Below are 14,019 nucleotides of genomic sequence, written 5' to 3'. Positions count from 1 at the left end.
GAAATAATTTGTTGCAAATAAAGGATTATGACTTCAGGTGTATTTGCAACAGGATCAAATGAAGTTGAAAGAAAAGATCTGGTGGTTATGCAAATGATCATAGTAATAAAGCTTAGAAGGAAATGAAACGTGCACACTTGTAAACAGAATATTTTTAACATAATGTGGTTCAGTTTTTCCAGTGGAAAATTACTTGCTTTTAATTGTGTATAAATAGTATTGCATTGTTTGTTATTTTTTTAATAATGAAATGCTTACACGGGTGGTAGTAATGGTAATTTTAGAATTATGGAAACCATAATTTTTACCTTTTTTTCCCCATAGTGTCAAAACCTACATGATTCAGAACACTTGACGTGGCTTATAGTGAATCATGTTCAAGATCTGATTAATCTGTCTCATGAGCCTCCAGTACAAGACTTTATTAGTGCTGTTCATAGGAATTCAGCAGCCAGCGGTCTCTTCATCCAGGCTATTCAGTCTCGGTGTGAGAACCTCGCAACTGTAAGTTTGACCTGAACCTTTTAGTAATGAAGTTTAGGCCTTTCTTGTTAACTGTATTTGGAAACACTTTGAGTGCTTTTTCCTTTCTGGGTCTTTTACAGCACCAAATGTGGTGTTGGTGCAAAACTTATTATATGTATTACACTGGTGCAAAAGACAACTCTTGGCATCTGAACTACATTGTGCTTAGTGCTACTCAGACACACAGGTAGGTAGATGTGATTATCCCCAAAGAGCTTACAAGCTAATACTAACTAATAAATACAAAGAAACTCTAGACATTGGGTAACTAAAAACTTTGTGTTCACTTCCCCACATGTTTACAACCCTTTGGAGAGAAATTAATTTATGATCTTAAGCCTCTTTATTTACAAACTCAAATTTTTCATCTTCATAGCCTTTCTGTTGCCTCACAGAGTGCAAACATACTTTGTCAGTTGCTGTGTTATAGATTAATCAAATCATAAATGCAACATGGATCTTGTTTATCTTCTAGGAGCCTCTGCACTGATGTGTATTCACTACAAATTGTACTCCTGAATGGAAAACACACTAATTAAAAAGTATAGAAGTAACTCTGTAAAAAGCATCCATGTTTGTTTCATAATTTGAGCATATTTGATATGGAAAGTATTAAGACTTTTTTGCTCAACTGCCAGTCCTATAAATTCAACTGGGGTCAGTCAATCTACGTTCCTTCCTTGCTATGCATCATCACAAGTAATAAAGTTCTGAAATGCAAATTAAGTCCTTTGTGACATTTTTGTAGCACCTTTGCCTTCAATGGCTGTGTACAGATATTTGGAAATCAGTAGACGATTCTGCTGCTGATGCCGAAGAACAAGTAGGATTCAGTTCACTGCCATGTTGACCCTAACAAGACTAAAGAGTAATAAAAGAGCAATGCTGGTTTGTGCCCTCTTCCCTAATCCTACACTAATGGGTTGTGCATTCTCCATGAAGATTTCTGAACTTGTTGCCGTTTCCCTTGTCTGCATATTCATCTCTTTCAAGTCATAAGCAGGGGAAGGCTTCCTAGGAAGTAGGTTTATGTGCATATATTTGGGAGTGAGGGAACTAAACAATGCTAAACTTTATTTTAAGACAGGTTCATTCACTCAAGTTTCTCTTTTAAAAGTGAACATTGGTGACAGCTGTGCTTTAATTGACAAGTTGTTTTACTAGACTTTTCACAAACTGCTTGAAAATTAAAATAAACAGCATTGAACACTTATCTTCTCTTTCTCTGCACCTCCTCATTCAAATCTCTAGTGGTGAAGTATCCCTTCTGTTCTTTATCAACCATATTATCTGCCACTATAATCTCCTTACTCCTCTTATTCTCATTTTCTTACCTCACTTCTCCTCTACCTCTGCACAGGCATTATCCCTTCCACGGTTAAACATGCCTTTTTGTTGTCTCTCATCCTGAAAAACTCTGCAGATGCTATTTTCCTTTCCCAGTGCTCCTTTTAAGGTCTGCTTCATTTCCTTTTCACCTTAAATTCAAGCTGTCTGTAACTTTCAAAGCTCTTTAATTCCACCCCAGACCCTCTGTCTTCACTTTCTCCTACTACTACGTTAACTCTTGCTCCCTAAATTCTATGCCACTTCTAATCACATGGTTTGTTCATTCATCACTTCAGACTTCATGTCTTCTGTCTAGCTGCTTTGTACAATTGAACAGCACCCCAGTTACTGTTCACCAACCCCTGTTCTGCACTTCCTTAATTTAAAAAAATAATTAAAAATCCACCTACCCTCAAACCTGTTTAAATAGTAATTTTTACACAACATTCAATTAGTCGTCTGCTCTACTGTCTTTGTAACCACTGTTCCTTTAGTCTGTAAACTCTTAGGCATTGGAACCAGTTGCTTGTTTAGCGCAGTCCGTCTGTTGTTCCAGCACCTTTTATATTTAACTGTTACAGTATGTACAAAATAAATAAGATGAGAAAAAAAAAATGTAACAGTTGTTTTTTCTAATATTTAGCCAACAACACTAAAGAAGACCCTGCAATGCTTAGAGGGCATTCATCTCAGCCAGTCTGGTGCTGTGTTAATGTTGTATGTGGACAAGCTTTTGTGTACTCCATTCCGTGTGCTGGCTCGCATGGTTGACACACTTGCTTGTCGTCGAGTAGAAATGCTTTTGGCTGCAACTTTCCAGGTAGGGAAAAAAAGTAAATATATGTCTCTAAATTAGAGTTGCTAATACCAGCAAATAATTGAATGTGATGTAAGTTAAAGTACATTTTAATTACTTGACCGTGATGTTTAGTGCTGAGTGAAAAACAGAATGTCAGTTTGTTTAGCATGCATGTCTGAGTAATTCAGTTTCATCCTGTGTTATGGTCTCCAGATTGTTTAATAATTTTTACTTGCTGCTCTTAGTCTGCTAATATACATATGAATGGTTTTATTCATGTTGGTGCTTCATATCTATTGTTTTGTCACTGTTTTCTACAGAACAGCATTTCTCAGTTACCAGTTGAAGAACTGGATAGAATTCAGGAATATCTTCAAAACAGTGGATTAGCACCAAGGTAAAATATTAGTAATAGTTCCCTGTTGTCATAACATAGTATGTAATAAGTACAAACCATGCATGGTTTTTAATGAGGTGACACTGCTTTTTAAAGTTATGTCTATAAAAGTGGAAGTATGCCCAGATTTGCCATGACTTGAGTACCCAATTAAAACATGATTAGGCCCTCTCTGTACTGCAAGATGGAAACCATATTGTAGCTCTCTCAGGAACAACCATTTGTTGTAACTAGTTGCCTTGACAGAGTAGAATTTTTAGTGTAGATGAATTTTAAAACAACAACTCAACCTGGACATCTGCAAGGATATTTTCTGCTGGCCTGCTATAATTGGGGCGTGGAGGGAACCCTCTATAAGACTCTAAATTCTTGGGAAAAGACTATAAATTCTTAATGGCGATTTTAATTTTCATAAGTATTTCAAAGACGAATAGTTCAGACCAAGTCCAGGTCATGTTGTCACATGAGCACAGTAGTCTCTCACCTATGTTATAGCAAAGTTTAATCTTGCTTGTGTAGAAGGATTCAAACTGTTACTATTGTTTATTTTGATACAGCCTTGTAAAGATCAGGAGCCTGATTAACCTGGCTCCTCACAACTGCTGGTTAAGAATAACCCTGTTGTCTTCAGTAGGAGTTTATTGTATCCTGTGGGAAAGAGCTGGTGGGGAGGAAAGAATCTAAGGCTCAAGACTGTAAAATGGTTTGGTAAAAAGAATATAATATTGTTATCTCTTGCCTGCATCCCTGGGATAAGCTTAGTTAACAAGACTTGTTCCATCATACAACTCCCAACATAACTTGTGGAGTAGACTTTTTATTGATAATAGAAACAAAAGTCAAGAAACAATAGTAAGAGCAAGAAATGTCTAAGTTGAATCTTGAAAAGGTTTGTAAGAGGCTCATGACCAGTATTATCAGTGATGTGCTTTCTGCCAGTATTGTCTCTCTTTAAGAATATTTGGGTACGTTTGTAGACCATTTTTGAATTTCTTCTTACGGGGACAAAGTGTATGCCAGAAAAATTATCTGATTGACAGATTAAAAAAAGGTCAGACCTGTTGTTGCAACACACCATAACCTATGCCTTTCTCATATTGCTGGGCATGCCATATATAGCATTCAGTGCATTAGCTAGTAGAAGGTAAACTAGTTTCTACATATTTTGGAGGTGGAATGTCTATCAAAAGCTGGGAGGTATTGCTAATTTAGAGAAGGACAGGGATACCCTACAGGAGGATCTGGATGACCTTGTAAACTGGAGTAATAGGAATAGGATGAAATTTAATAGTGAGAAGTGTAAGGTCATGCATTTAGGGATTAATAACAAGAATTTTAGTTATAAGCTAGGGACGCATCAACTAGAAGTAACGGAGGAGGAAAAGGACCTTGGAGTATTGGTTGATCATAGGATGACTATGAGCTGCCAATGTGATATAGCTGTGAAAAAAGCTAATGTCATCTTGGGATGCATCAGGAGAGGTATTTCCAGTAGGGATAAGGAGGTTTTAGTACCATTATATAAGGCACTGGTGAGACCTCACCTGGAATACTGTGTGCAGTTCTGGTCTCCCATGTTTAAGAAGGATGAATTCAAACTGGAACAGGTACAGAGAAGGGCTACTGGGATGATCCGAGGAATGGAAAACTTGTCTTATGAAAGGAGACTCAGGGAGCTTGGCTTGTTTAGCCTAACTAAAAGAAGGTTGAGGGGAGATATGATTGCTCTCTATAAATATATCAGAGGGATAAATACCAGAGAGGGAGAGGAATTATTTAAACTCAGTACCAATGTGGACACAAGAACAAATGGATATAAACTGGCCACTAGGAAATTTAGATTAGAAATTAGACGAAGGTTTCTAACCATCAGAGGAGTGAAGTTTTGGAATAGCCTTCCGAGGGAAGTAGTGGGGGCAAAAGATCTATCTTGCTTTAAGATTAAACTCGATAAGTTTATGGAGGAGATGGTATGATGGGATAACATGGTTTTGGTAATTAATTATTCATGGTAAATAGGCCCAATGGCCTGTGATGGGTTTTTAGATGGGGTAAGATCCAAGTTACCCAGGAAAGAATTTTCTGTAGTATCTGGCTGATGAATCTTGCCCATATGCTCAGGGTTTAGCTGATCGCCATATTTGGGGTCGGGAAGGAATTTTCCTCCAGGGCAGATTGGAAGGCCCTGGAGGTTTTTCGCCTTCCTCTGTAGCATGGGGCACGGGTCACTTGCTGGAGGATTCTCTGCTCCTTGAGGTCTTCAAACTACAATTTGAGGACTTCAATAGCACAGATATAGGTGTGAGGTCTTTTTTAGGAGTGGTGGGTGAAATTCTGTGGCCTGCATTGTGCAGGAGGTCAGACTAGATGATCATAATGGTCCCTTCTGGCCTAAATATCTATAAAAAAAAAAAAAAGAACTATGCATTTAAACTTCTTATGAAGAAAATAGATTTTTTTTTTAAAGGTCTGCTAATTTGAAACCCTGTTTGAGTTGTAAGAGCTGTGACTTCAAATTCCATACAGAGCACTGCAAAATGTCAGTGTCAATGTGATTTCGTAGAATTAGTGGAAATCAGTCATAAGGGCAGGCTCTGAACTTAAATCAGCAGTTTTGGTTCACTCACTTTTGATTGAACAACATAAGTAGCTCAGTGAAGAAAACAACATCTTTTAGTGCTAATGCAGATTAATGTCTCCTACGTTTTGGTAACAAAGCAAATTTATTGTTTTTTGTTTTCCTACCAAAACACAAAGTTCTTTTTTGAGTGTTTGTCCATATGTATTCCACTGTTGGTGCGCATATGCCTAATGCACTTGAATTTGGATATTCTGACCAGCAGTGTCTGTTGCAGTCCACGCATGCACCCTGAGTGTCCTCATGCCTCCAACAGAGGATATCAAAAGCAGGGTGACCCTAGCCACCTCTCATTTCTTTCTCGCCATCTGTGGGTATGAGTTGGAATTTACAGTTTTCAAGCCTCTTTGCTCACTGTACAGTTTCCCCCTTTGTTTTGTAGTTACCAATCAGTTAATTGAAGTTCCTGAATTTTTACCCAATACCACATGCAAATAGAGATGAGCAACAGCTATGCACATTGGACGTTAGATGGGCACTGGCATTCTCCATATACAGGACCAAACCATTTTGGTGGTCTACCCAACTGTTTGTGACTATTGCAGACACAATGAAAGCTCTTCCAATCTCAGAGAATTTCATCTTGGGTTACTTCTCGTATGCAAGCATGTTCTGATCTGGCAGGCATTTCACCACCTGGCTAGCTGTGTGCTCTCTTCACAAGATGACAAGCATCCTCACTGTCCTTCCTTGCACACATCCCTATCCTGCACATTTGTAAAGCATCAGGGGGTAGCCGTGTTAATCTGTATCCACAGAAACAACAAGAAATCTGGTGGCACCTTAAAAACTAACAGATTTATTTGGGCATAAGCTTTCGTGGGTAAAAAACCACTTCAGATGCATGGAGTGAAAATTACAGATGCAGGCATTATTATACCGACACATGAAGAGAAGAGAGTTACCTCACAGGTGGAGAACCAGTGTTGACAGGGCCAATTCAATCAGTGTGGATGTAGTCCACTTCCAATAATTGAGGAGGAGGTGTCATTTCCAGGAGAGGTAAAGTTGCTTTTGTAGTGAGCCAGCCACTCCCAGTCCCTATTCAAGCCCAAATTAATGGTGTTAGCTAACTATTGTAAAGCGCTTTGGATATAACCGCTATATTAAAAAACCCCAATAATAAACGTTTTTACGTGGTACAAATAAAAGCACACAACTCATATTTTAATATCAGTAGTCTTACCTTTCTAGTGCAGTAGATGTGCCCTCTCCCCCAAGCTGGGGCTGGAAAGGAGGTGGGGGTCTTTCACCCACCACACCAGCCACAGAGCTGAGGCTGGGAAGGAGGGCCATCTGTCCCCAGCAGCCGCAGCTCTGGAGCTGGGGAAAGTCACCTCTTTCTCTGGCCGCCTCAGCCCTGCACATCCCAAATTCCCCCCCAGCCCCTCTTCTCATCCCACTTCCCCCTCCCATCTACCCCCTATACTACCGAAGGCTAGCACCTCACCTTATATGTGCGTCTTTTCCAGGGTCCAGGCACCAAATTAGTGGAGCCATGCCTGTGCAGCTCCACTGATTAAGTGGGTGGCCCTTCATTCTCTCGTGTGTGGCTGTCCAGGTGTGCACCGTAGAGGGAACTATCTGCGAACCAAGTGAATGGAGCTCGCGGACCACTGGTGGTTCACGGACCACAGTTTGAGAACCTCTACTGTAGTGCAATCTCCTTATTGTGAAAGTGCAACTTACAAATTTAGATTTATTTTTTTTTTGTTACGTAACTGCACTCAAAAACAAAACAATGTAAAACTTTAGAGCCTACAATTCCACTCAGTCCTACTTCTTGTTCAGCCAATCACTAAGACAAACAAGTTTGTTTACATTCACAGAAGATAATGATGCCTGCTTCTTATTTACAATGTCACCTGAAAGTGAGGTGAAAAGTGAAAGTGAGGTAAAAATTGGGGGTTGGACTAGATGACCTTCTGGGGTCCCTTCCAACCCTGATATTCTATGATATTCTATGAGAACAGGAATTCGCATGGCACTTTTTAACTGGCATTGCAAGGTATTTACGTGACAGATAAGCTAAACATTTGTATGACCCTTCGTGCTTTGGCCACCATTCTGGAGGACATGCTTATGACACTCGTTAAGAAATAATGCATTAATTACATTTGTGACTGAACTCCTTGGGGGAGAATTGTATGTCTCCTGCTCTGTGTTTTACTTGCATTCTGCCATATATTTCATGTTATAATAGTCTCAGATGATGACCCAGCATGTTGTTCGCTTGAAGAACACTTTCACTGCAGATTTGACAAAATGCAAAGCAGGTACTAATGTGAGATTTCTGAAGATAGCTACAGTACTCGACCCAAGGTTTAAGAATCTGAAATGCCTTTCAAAATTTGAGAGGGACGAGGAGTGCAGCATGCTTTCAGAAGTCTTAAAAGAGCAACACTCTGATGCGGAAACTACAGAACCCGAGCCACCAGAAAAGAAAAATAAGTTTTCTGCTGGTGACATCTGACTGAGGTGATGAAAATGAACATAAGTCAGTTTGCACTGCTTTGGATCGTTATTGAGCAGAACCCATCATCAACATGGACGCACGTCCTCTGGAATGGTGGTTGAAGCATGAAGGGACATATGAATCTTTAGCGCATCTGGCATGTAAATATCTTGCAATGCCAGCTACAGCAGTGCCATGTAAACACCTGTTCTCACTTTTAGGTAACATCGTAAAAAAGAAGCGGGCAGCATTATCTCCTGCACATGTAAACAAACTTGTTTGTCTGAGCGATTGGCTGAATAAGAAGTATGACTTAGTGGACTTGTAGGCTCTAAAGTTTGACATGGTTTTATTTTTGAGTGCAGTTATTTTTTTGTGCATAATTCTACTTTCATGATTGCACTACAGTACTTGTATTAAGTGAATTGATAAATACTGTTTCTTTTATTTTTACAGTACAAATATTTATAATAAAAATAAATAAAAAGTGAGCACTGTACACTTTGTATTTTGTGTTGAAATTGAAATCAATATATTTGAAAATGTGGAAAACATCAAAAAATATTTAAATAAATGGTAGTCTATTATTGTTTAACAGCACAGTTAATTGTAGTTTTTTTTAATTGCTTGACAACCCTAATTAAAACCTAATTTAAAACCTGTTGGCAAAGGAACTGAAGGGCAGTTGAGGTTGCCCTGCCCTTTAAGCCCTTGGTTGAAGGCATGAGGATGCTCTGGGCACATACCCCAACAGACAAATGATGTTCAAAAGAATGTAAACTTGAGTTCACTGGGTGTATGCACACTAACAATGGAAAATGTGTATATATAGACAATACATCGCAAAGAACCACAGTTACTGTAAGGTGAGTAACTGTTTATCTTCCTTCAAATTCAATTTGTGATAGGTAGCTGCTGGAGGACAATGTAGAAAAGTGGAAAAATTAGTTTTAGTGATAAGAATGGAATATCAGTACTAGGTAATTAGCACAGGTATATTAAATGTAGCATAATGTAAAATAGGTATTCCTCATAAAAAAAACTTTTTTTGGTATTGGTTAACTTTATTTATAGAACATATTATCCTTGTCCTCTTTTAAATAAATAAATAAATATAAATTTTTTTTTGTGGGGAAAGGGGGATGGGACTCCAAAGCATACTGCACTGTAAGGCATAATGCAATTCTGAATAAAAACTAATCTAAAATAAACAATGACTTTCAGTAAAATATATCTCTTTACTCCTGACCAACTTCTAAAGACAACTTGATTTGAAGGTAGTGTATTAAAATTTTGGATTAAATATATAACTCCTTGATCTCATGTAAAGCTCACTTGAAAAATTCACTCTCTCTGGCATGTTGAACTAGTAATTATCTTTCTTACTCTAAATACTTTTAACAAATAATAGTTAGTATGTACCTTACCTGTATTTCCCATATCTCTCTCCTTTTAAAATTCGAATTTTCTGATGTGTGTATCTGTTTTCAGACACCAAAGACTTTACTCGCTATTGGACAGGTTTCGTCTTACAGTAGCACCAGAAACAACTAGCCCTTCACCTTTGGTTACTTCACACCCACTGGATGGGGAAAACCAACCAGCCTTAGAGAATGTAATTCCAGACAAAGTAAGGCCATATTTAGAATATTTCATAGGAAAATACATCTGCTATCTGTGCTATAACAAGCTTTTCTATTAGTAAAAGATATCTATGAATGAAGCTTTTTTTAATCCCCATATAGTGCTCTGTGCACAAATCTGAATAATGTGGTAAATAAACATCAGCTTCCTATTTCTTCTTAAATTCTGCAGCTAACCAAATATCATGCACATACATTTATATCTAACTGTGATAAACTTGTCCATTTGCTACTTCAGAACTGTTCACTGGTTCCTTAAGAGACTTATAGGTACCATCTTTCTTATCTCTGACCACCTCGGTCTGTTCAGCAATCCTGTGTGCTCTTTCTTGCTTTGTGTTTTTCTTATTCTTGTTTACTAACCCCCTTATGCTTTGAAAGTTTTGCCTAGATGAGATGGCACCTAATAGTCTCTTAAGAGGACCTAATTTCAGTGCTTAAATTGAAATATATACAGCTCTGTGTCCACAGATAGAAATAGGCATGGTTAATCCAGTAATTCTGGATTGGCAAAGGGACAGTCTCTTTGAGAAGACTAATTAGTGGGTAAAACAAAATTGAACTATTTTCTAGCTCTGTCAAAAGTAAATGTATAGTAAATTTCATTTTATTTATTTATTTATTTTAAAGGACTGGTATGTATCACTGGTCAGATCACAGTGCTGGGTCAGGTCAGACTCTGCACTGCTGGAAGGTGCAGAGCTGGTGAATAGGATACCTCAGCCTGAACTGAACTCCTTCATGACCAGTAAGGTAATGTCTCTCACAATGAGAAGAGGAGAATTTAAGATGACACTTGCTAAATATTTTAAAATTTTAAAGTGTCCCTATTCATATTACTGTTAATGACCAAATTAGACTGTTAAAAAAGAAATTGAAACTTCTTTAAATTTTACTTAGTTTTTGTTGACTTTTTGTGTTTTACTAACTTTGGACAACTAAAATAGTACTTTGAGCTCCCAATTGAAAGGTGTTCTAGATAGCCAAGTGCATTAATTATTGTTAAGGCTGTGAGTCTGTCATGGACGTCATGGATTCTGTGACTTTCCAGGACCTCCATGACTTCGGCAGCAGCTGGTGCAGTGTAGCAGCGGCGCCTGGGGTCACTGCCCCCACCCCTCCTGAGCACCAGCAGTGTCCTGGGCCTTTCCCCCCTCGAGCACCAGTGGAATCCCAGGCCACCGCCCCATCCCCCCGCCCATACGCACACACAGAGCAATCAGTTAAAACTCATAGAAAACTCTAGTTTTATGCAAATTAGGTGCTGCAAATTTGGGACAGATGGCATTTTCCAAACAAAATAAAGTTGGAATCCAGTTTTAAGTATGAAACAGAACACAACCTTAACTGTGGCAATCACAGTGGCTCTTCCATAATGTTGATCTATTAATTTGCATAGTATTACCCAACTGCTTTAATTTCCTTTCTCCATGGAAATGTGTCCTTTCTAAACTTTTATGTACCATTTGTGATTTCAGGAGTTCAACTTAAGCTTGTTAGCTCCCTGTTTAAGTCTTGGCATGAACGAAATCTCAGAAGATCAAAAGAGCAGCCTCTTTGAAACTGCCCATAGGGTAACCCTAGACCATGTGTGTAACATTGTTCAAAAACTTCCTGCCAGCCATCAAGTTTTTCAGCCATTGCAGCCAGTTGAGACTTCAGCCTATTGGAGCAAGCTAAGCGATATTTTTGGTAATACAAAATAAAGGTCTTATTCTCTTTATTGTACTGTATAACAGTGTTGTCACAATAAGTCAGTTCTCTAATGGGATCAAAGATTCTCAGCAGTAAAATATTTTGCCCAAAATTTTTTGTCTGTTAAAGAAAATGTTAACCATGATGATTTTTATTTCAAGCCTCTAGATTTTACCCTGACATTTTATTTTATAGGAGACACAATGGTGTATCAGACTGTGATGAAACTCTCTCGTGCACTGGCTCAGTATTTGTTATTACTCTCTAAATTACCAGCATCTCTCTGTATTCCACCTGACAAAGAGAGTGACATCCTGAAGTTTGTAGTAATGTCATTAGAGGTAAGAGAGTGAGTGTAATAAAAAGTGCAACAGAATGTTTACAAATATGTTCCATTTCCCTCTAACTTTGAAGATTCAATGCGAGTTCTGCAGGTCTAGAAGCATTTCTGGGCTCTAGGTTTATGTATAAGCGTCAGTTTCCAATATTAGTTCATTCAGTGCTTACTCTTTTGTGTATATTGTACACATCAGGTAGAATTTAGCAGAGGATATGGGACAAGAAAAACTAATTTTTAAAAAAAAAATTTTTAAGGGAGACTTCTCACCGCAGTCTGGCTGAGGGACAGGAAGGTCTTGGCAGTTCGGAGAGCGGCACTGTGGGGCTTGTTGGGAAGATGAATAAACATGATAGTTTACTCAATATAGTGCTTATAATTTTTTTTTTCCTAGCTGGAACTTTTTGAACTAGTGCCATGCTAATTTACTGTAACTAGCAGAATTAATTTTTCTTGTTTTGGTAGCTGCAAATATATGTAATTATGTGGATAAAAATAATTTGATCTCATATTTTTGCATATGGGGACAATTTGATATAATGGAAAACTTTTTCTTGTACAGGCACTGTCCTGGCATTTAATACATGAACAGATTCCACTAAGTGTAGATCTTCAAGCTGCTTTGGAATGCTGCTGCCTGACATTACAGCAACCTGGTCTCTGGAATTTGCTGGCTTCTGCAGTGTATGTGACACAGGCTTGCTCCCTAATTAATTGTGTCAGATTTATAATAGAGGCAGGTGAGTTAAATTTTCACAAATATGGGAGATGCTTCTGAATAAACCAGCAAACCTCACTGATCCTATGCTAAGAATCCTGAAGAAATGCAGAATTTTCTCTAACTGTCCTTAGAATTTTTTATTTTTCCAAATGTGTTTCCACCATGGAAGTTAACTTTTTATTTTTTATTTATCTTTGAACTTGTCAAATATCTTGCCAATACAAGTGCTGCTTTGACAATTTTGTGAAAGGATTAAAACTGAGAAATATAATTAAAAACCTATAATCAAAATGTTTCTCTGTATTTATCTAATTTAGTTGCAATTGAACCTGGAAACCAGCTTCTTAGTCCAGAAAGGAAGAAGAATACTTCAAAAGGGGTCAATGGGGATGAAGTTGATTCAAATGTTCAGAGTAAGTAAACAGTGAAGTTCTAGTTTCCATGCAGTTTTACATAGTTTGTAGAAAATTTGCCAGATTTTCCTCCTTATTTCCAGTTTAAAGCAATTTAACTGACAGTGTGTCAATGGAACACTATTTGAAAAGTGTTATGAGAACCTTAAGTTGCATAGTGTAAAAACTATTAACTTGTCATTTGAAGGGTGCACTGTATTGGGAATGAGTACAAGTCTGGGTGTGGGAAGAGGATTTACTTTGATGATATGGTTCATCTGACATTGAGACTCCACTTCAGTTGGTTAGAAATATGCTTATTGGAGTTTTTGTGTCCTCTTGCATCTTTAGATCTGTATGCGTTTTGTATATATTCACAATATTTTACACTGAACTTTTGTTTTTCTCTCAACTCAGAAGCAAAATATATTACAGCATCTTGTGAAATGGTGGCTGAAATGGTGGAGTGTTTACAGACTGTCTTGGCTTTGGGACATAAGAGAAACAACAGTATCCCAGCATTTCTCACTCCTGTCCTTAAGAACATAATCGTCAGCTTGGGTAGACTGCCTCTAGTAAACAGTTATACAAGAGTACCTCCCTTGGTACGTGCATTATGGTTTGTTTTCATAGTAGATGAAAAATACTGGCCATTTTTGGATAAAATGAATATAATAATTTGCTAGATCTTCAGTCTTTACTCTCAGATTTGGTTGTCCCCTTTTGTCCTTTTTTTAAATAGCGCCTGGCAATACTAGCTGTAAAAATATTTTCAAATATGAATATCTTCTGTGGAGTGGGATGTTTGGTTAGAATTATGGAATCCTTTGAGAGTTCTTTGTTTGTTTGTTTGAAACGGTTCCAGTAGTTAGAAAAAATCAGGACTCTTGGATTCTGTTCATATTTGCTGCTAGCTAACTGAACTGGGCAAGGTAGTTAGCCCTGCTAGTGCATAGTTAATATACCTGTAAAATGGCTTGATAAATATTTCAGAGTTGTTGCAAGATTTCTTAATATTTTTAAAGGACTTTAAAATCCTCTGATTAAAAGTACAAAGCAGAATTATCAGAAGCGTTTTGAGCTGTTGT

The 14,019-nt window shown here is 37.8% G+C and overlaps 1 protein-coding gene across 6 annotated transcripts in view; it reads left to right on the top strand.

Annotated features, from left to right (window-relative positions):
- Positions 1–14,019, top strand: part of HTT (huntingtin) — a 183,395-nt gene that overhangs the window by 126,726 nt on the left and 42,650 nt on the right. For all 6 annotated transcript variants that reach the window (XR_007356510.2, XR_007356512.2, XM_048849034.2 and 3 more), the window contains 10 exons: positions 325–504; positions 2,498–2,674; positions 2,974–3,050; positions 9,635–9,773; positions 10,417–10,539; positions 11,265–11,478; positions 11,677–11,822; positions 12,381–12,558; positions 12,857–12,952; positions 13,349–13,536. Coding sequence is in view for 4 of the 6 variants with exons in the window: in XM_048849034.2 (XP_048704991.2) it covers positions 325–504; positions 2,498–2,674; positions 2,974–3,050; positions 9,635–9,773; positions 10,417–10,539; positions 11,265–11,478; positions 11,677–11,822; positions 12,381–12,558; positions 12,857–12,952; positions 13,349–13,536 (1,518 nt within the window). In the remaining 2 variants the exon portion in view is untranslated. The remainder of the gene's footprint in view (positions 1–324; positions 505–2,497; positions 2,675–2,973; positions 3,051–9,634; positions 9,774–10,416; positions 10,540–11,264; positions 11,479–11,676; positions 11,823–12,380; positions 12,559–12,856; positions 12,953–13,348; positions 13,537–14,019) is intronic.

Source organism: Caretta caretta, chromosome 4 (genome assembly GCF_965140235.1).
Source record: "Caretta caretta isolate rCarCar2 chromosome 4, rCarCar1.hap1, whole genome shotgun sequence".
Taxonomy (NCBI): domain Eukaryota; kingdom Metazoa; phylum Chordata; order Testudines; family Cheloniidae; genus Caretta; species Caretta caretta.
Note: the sequence above shows the minus strand (reverse complement) of the source record. Positions and strands in the feature narration are given on the sequence as shown.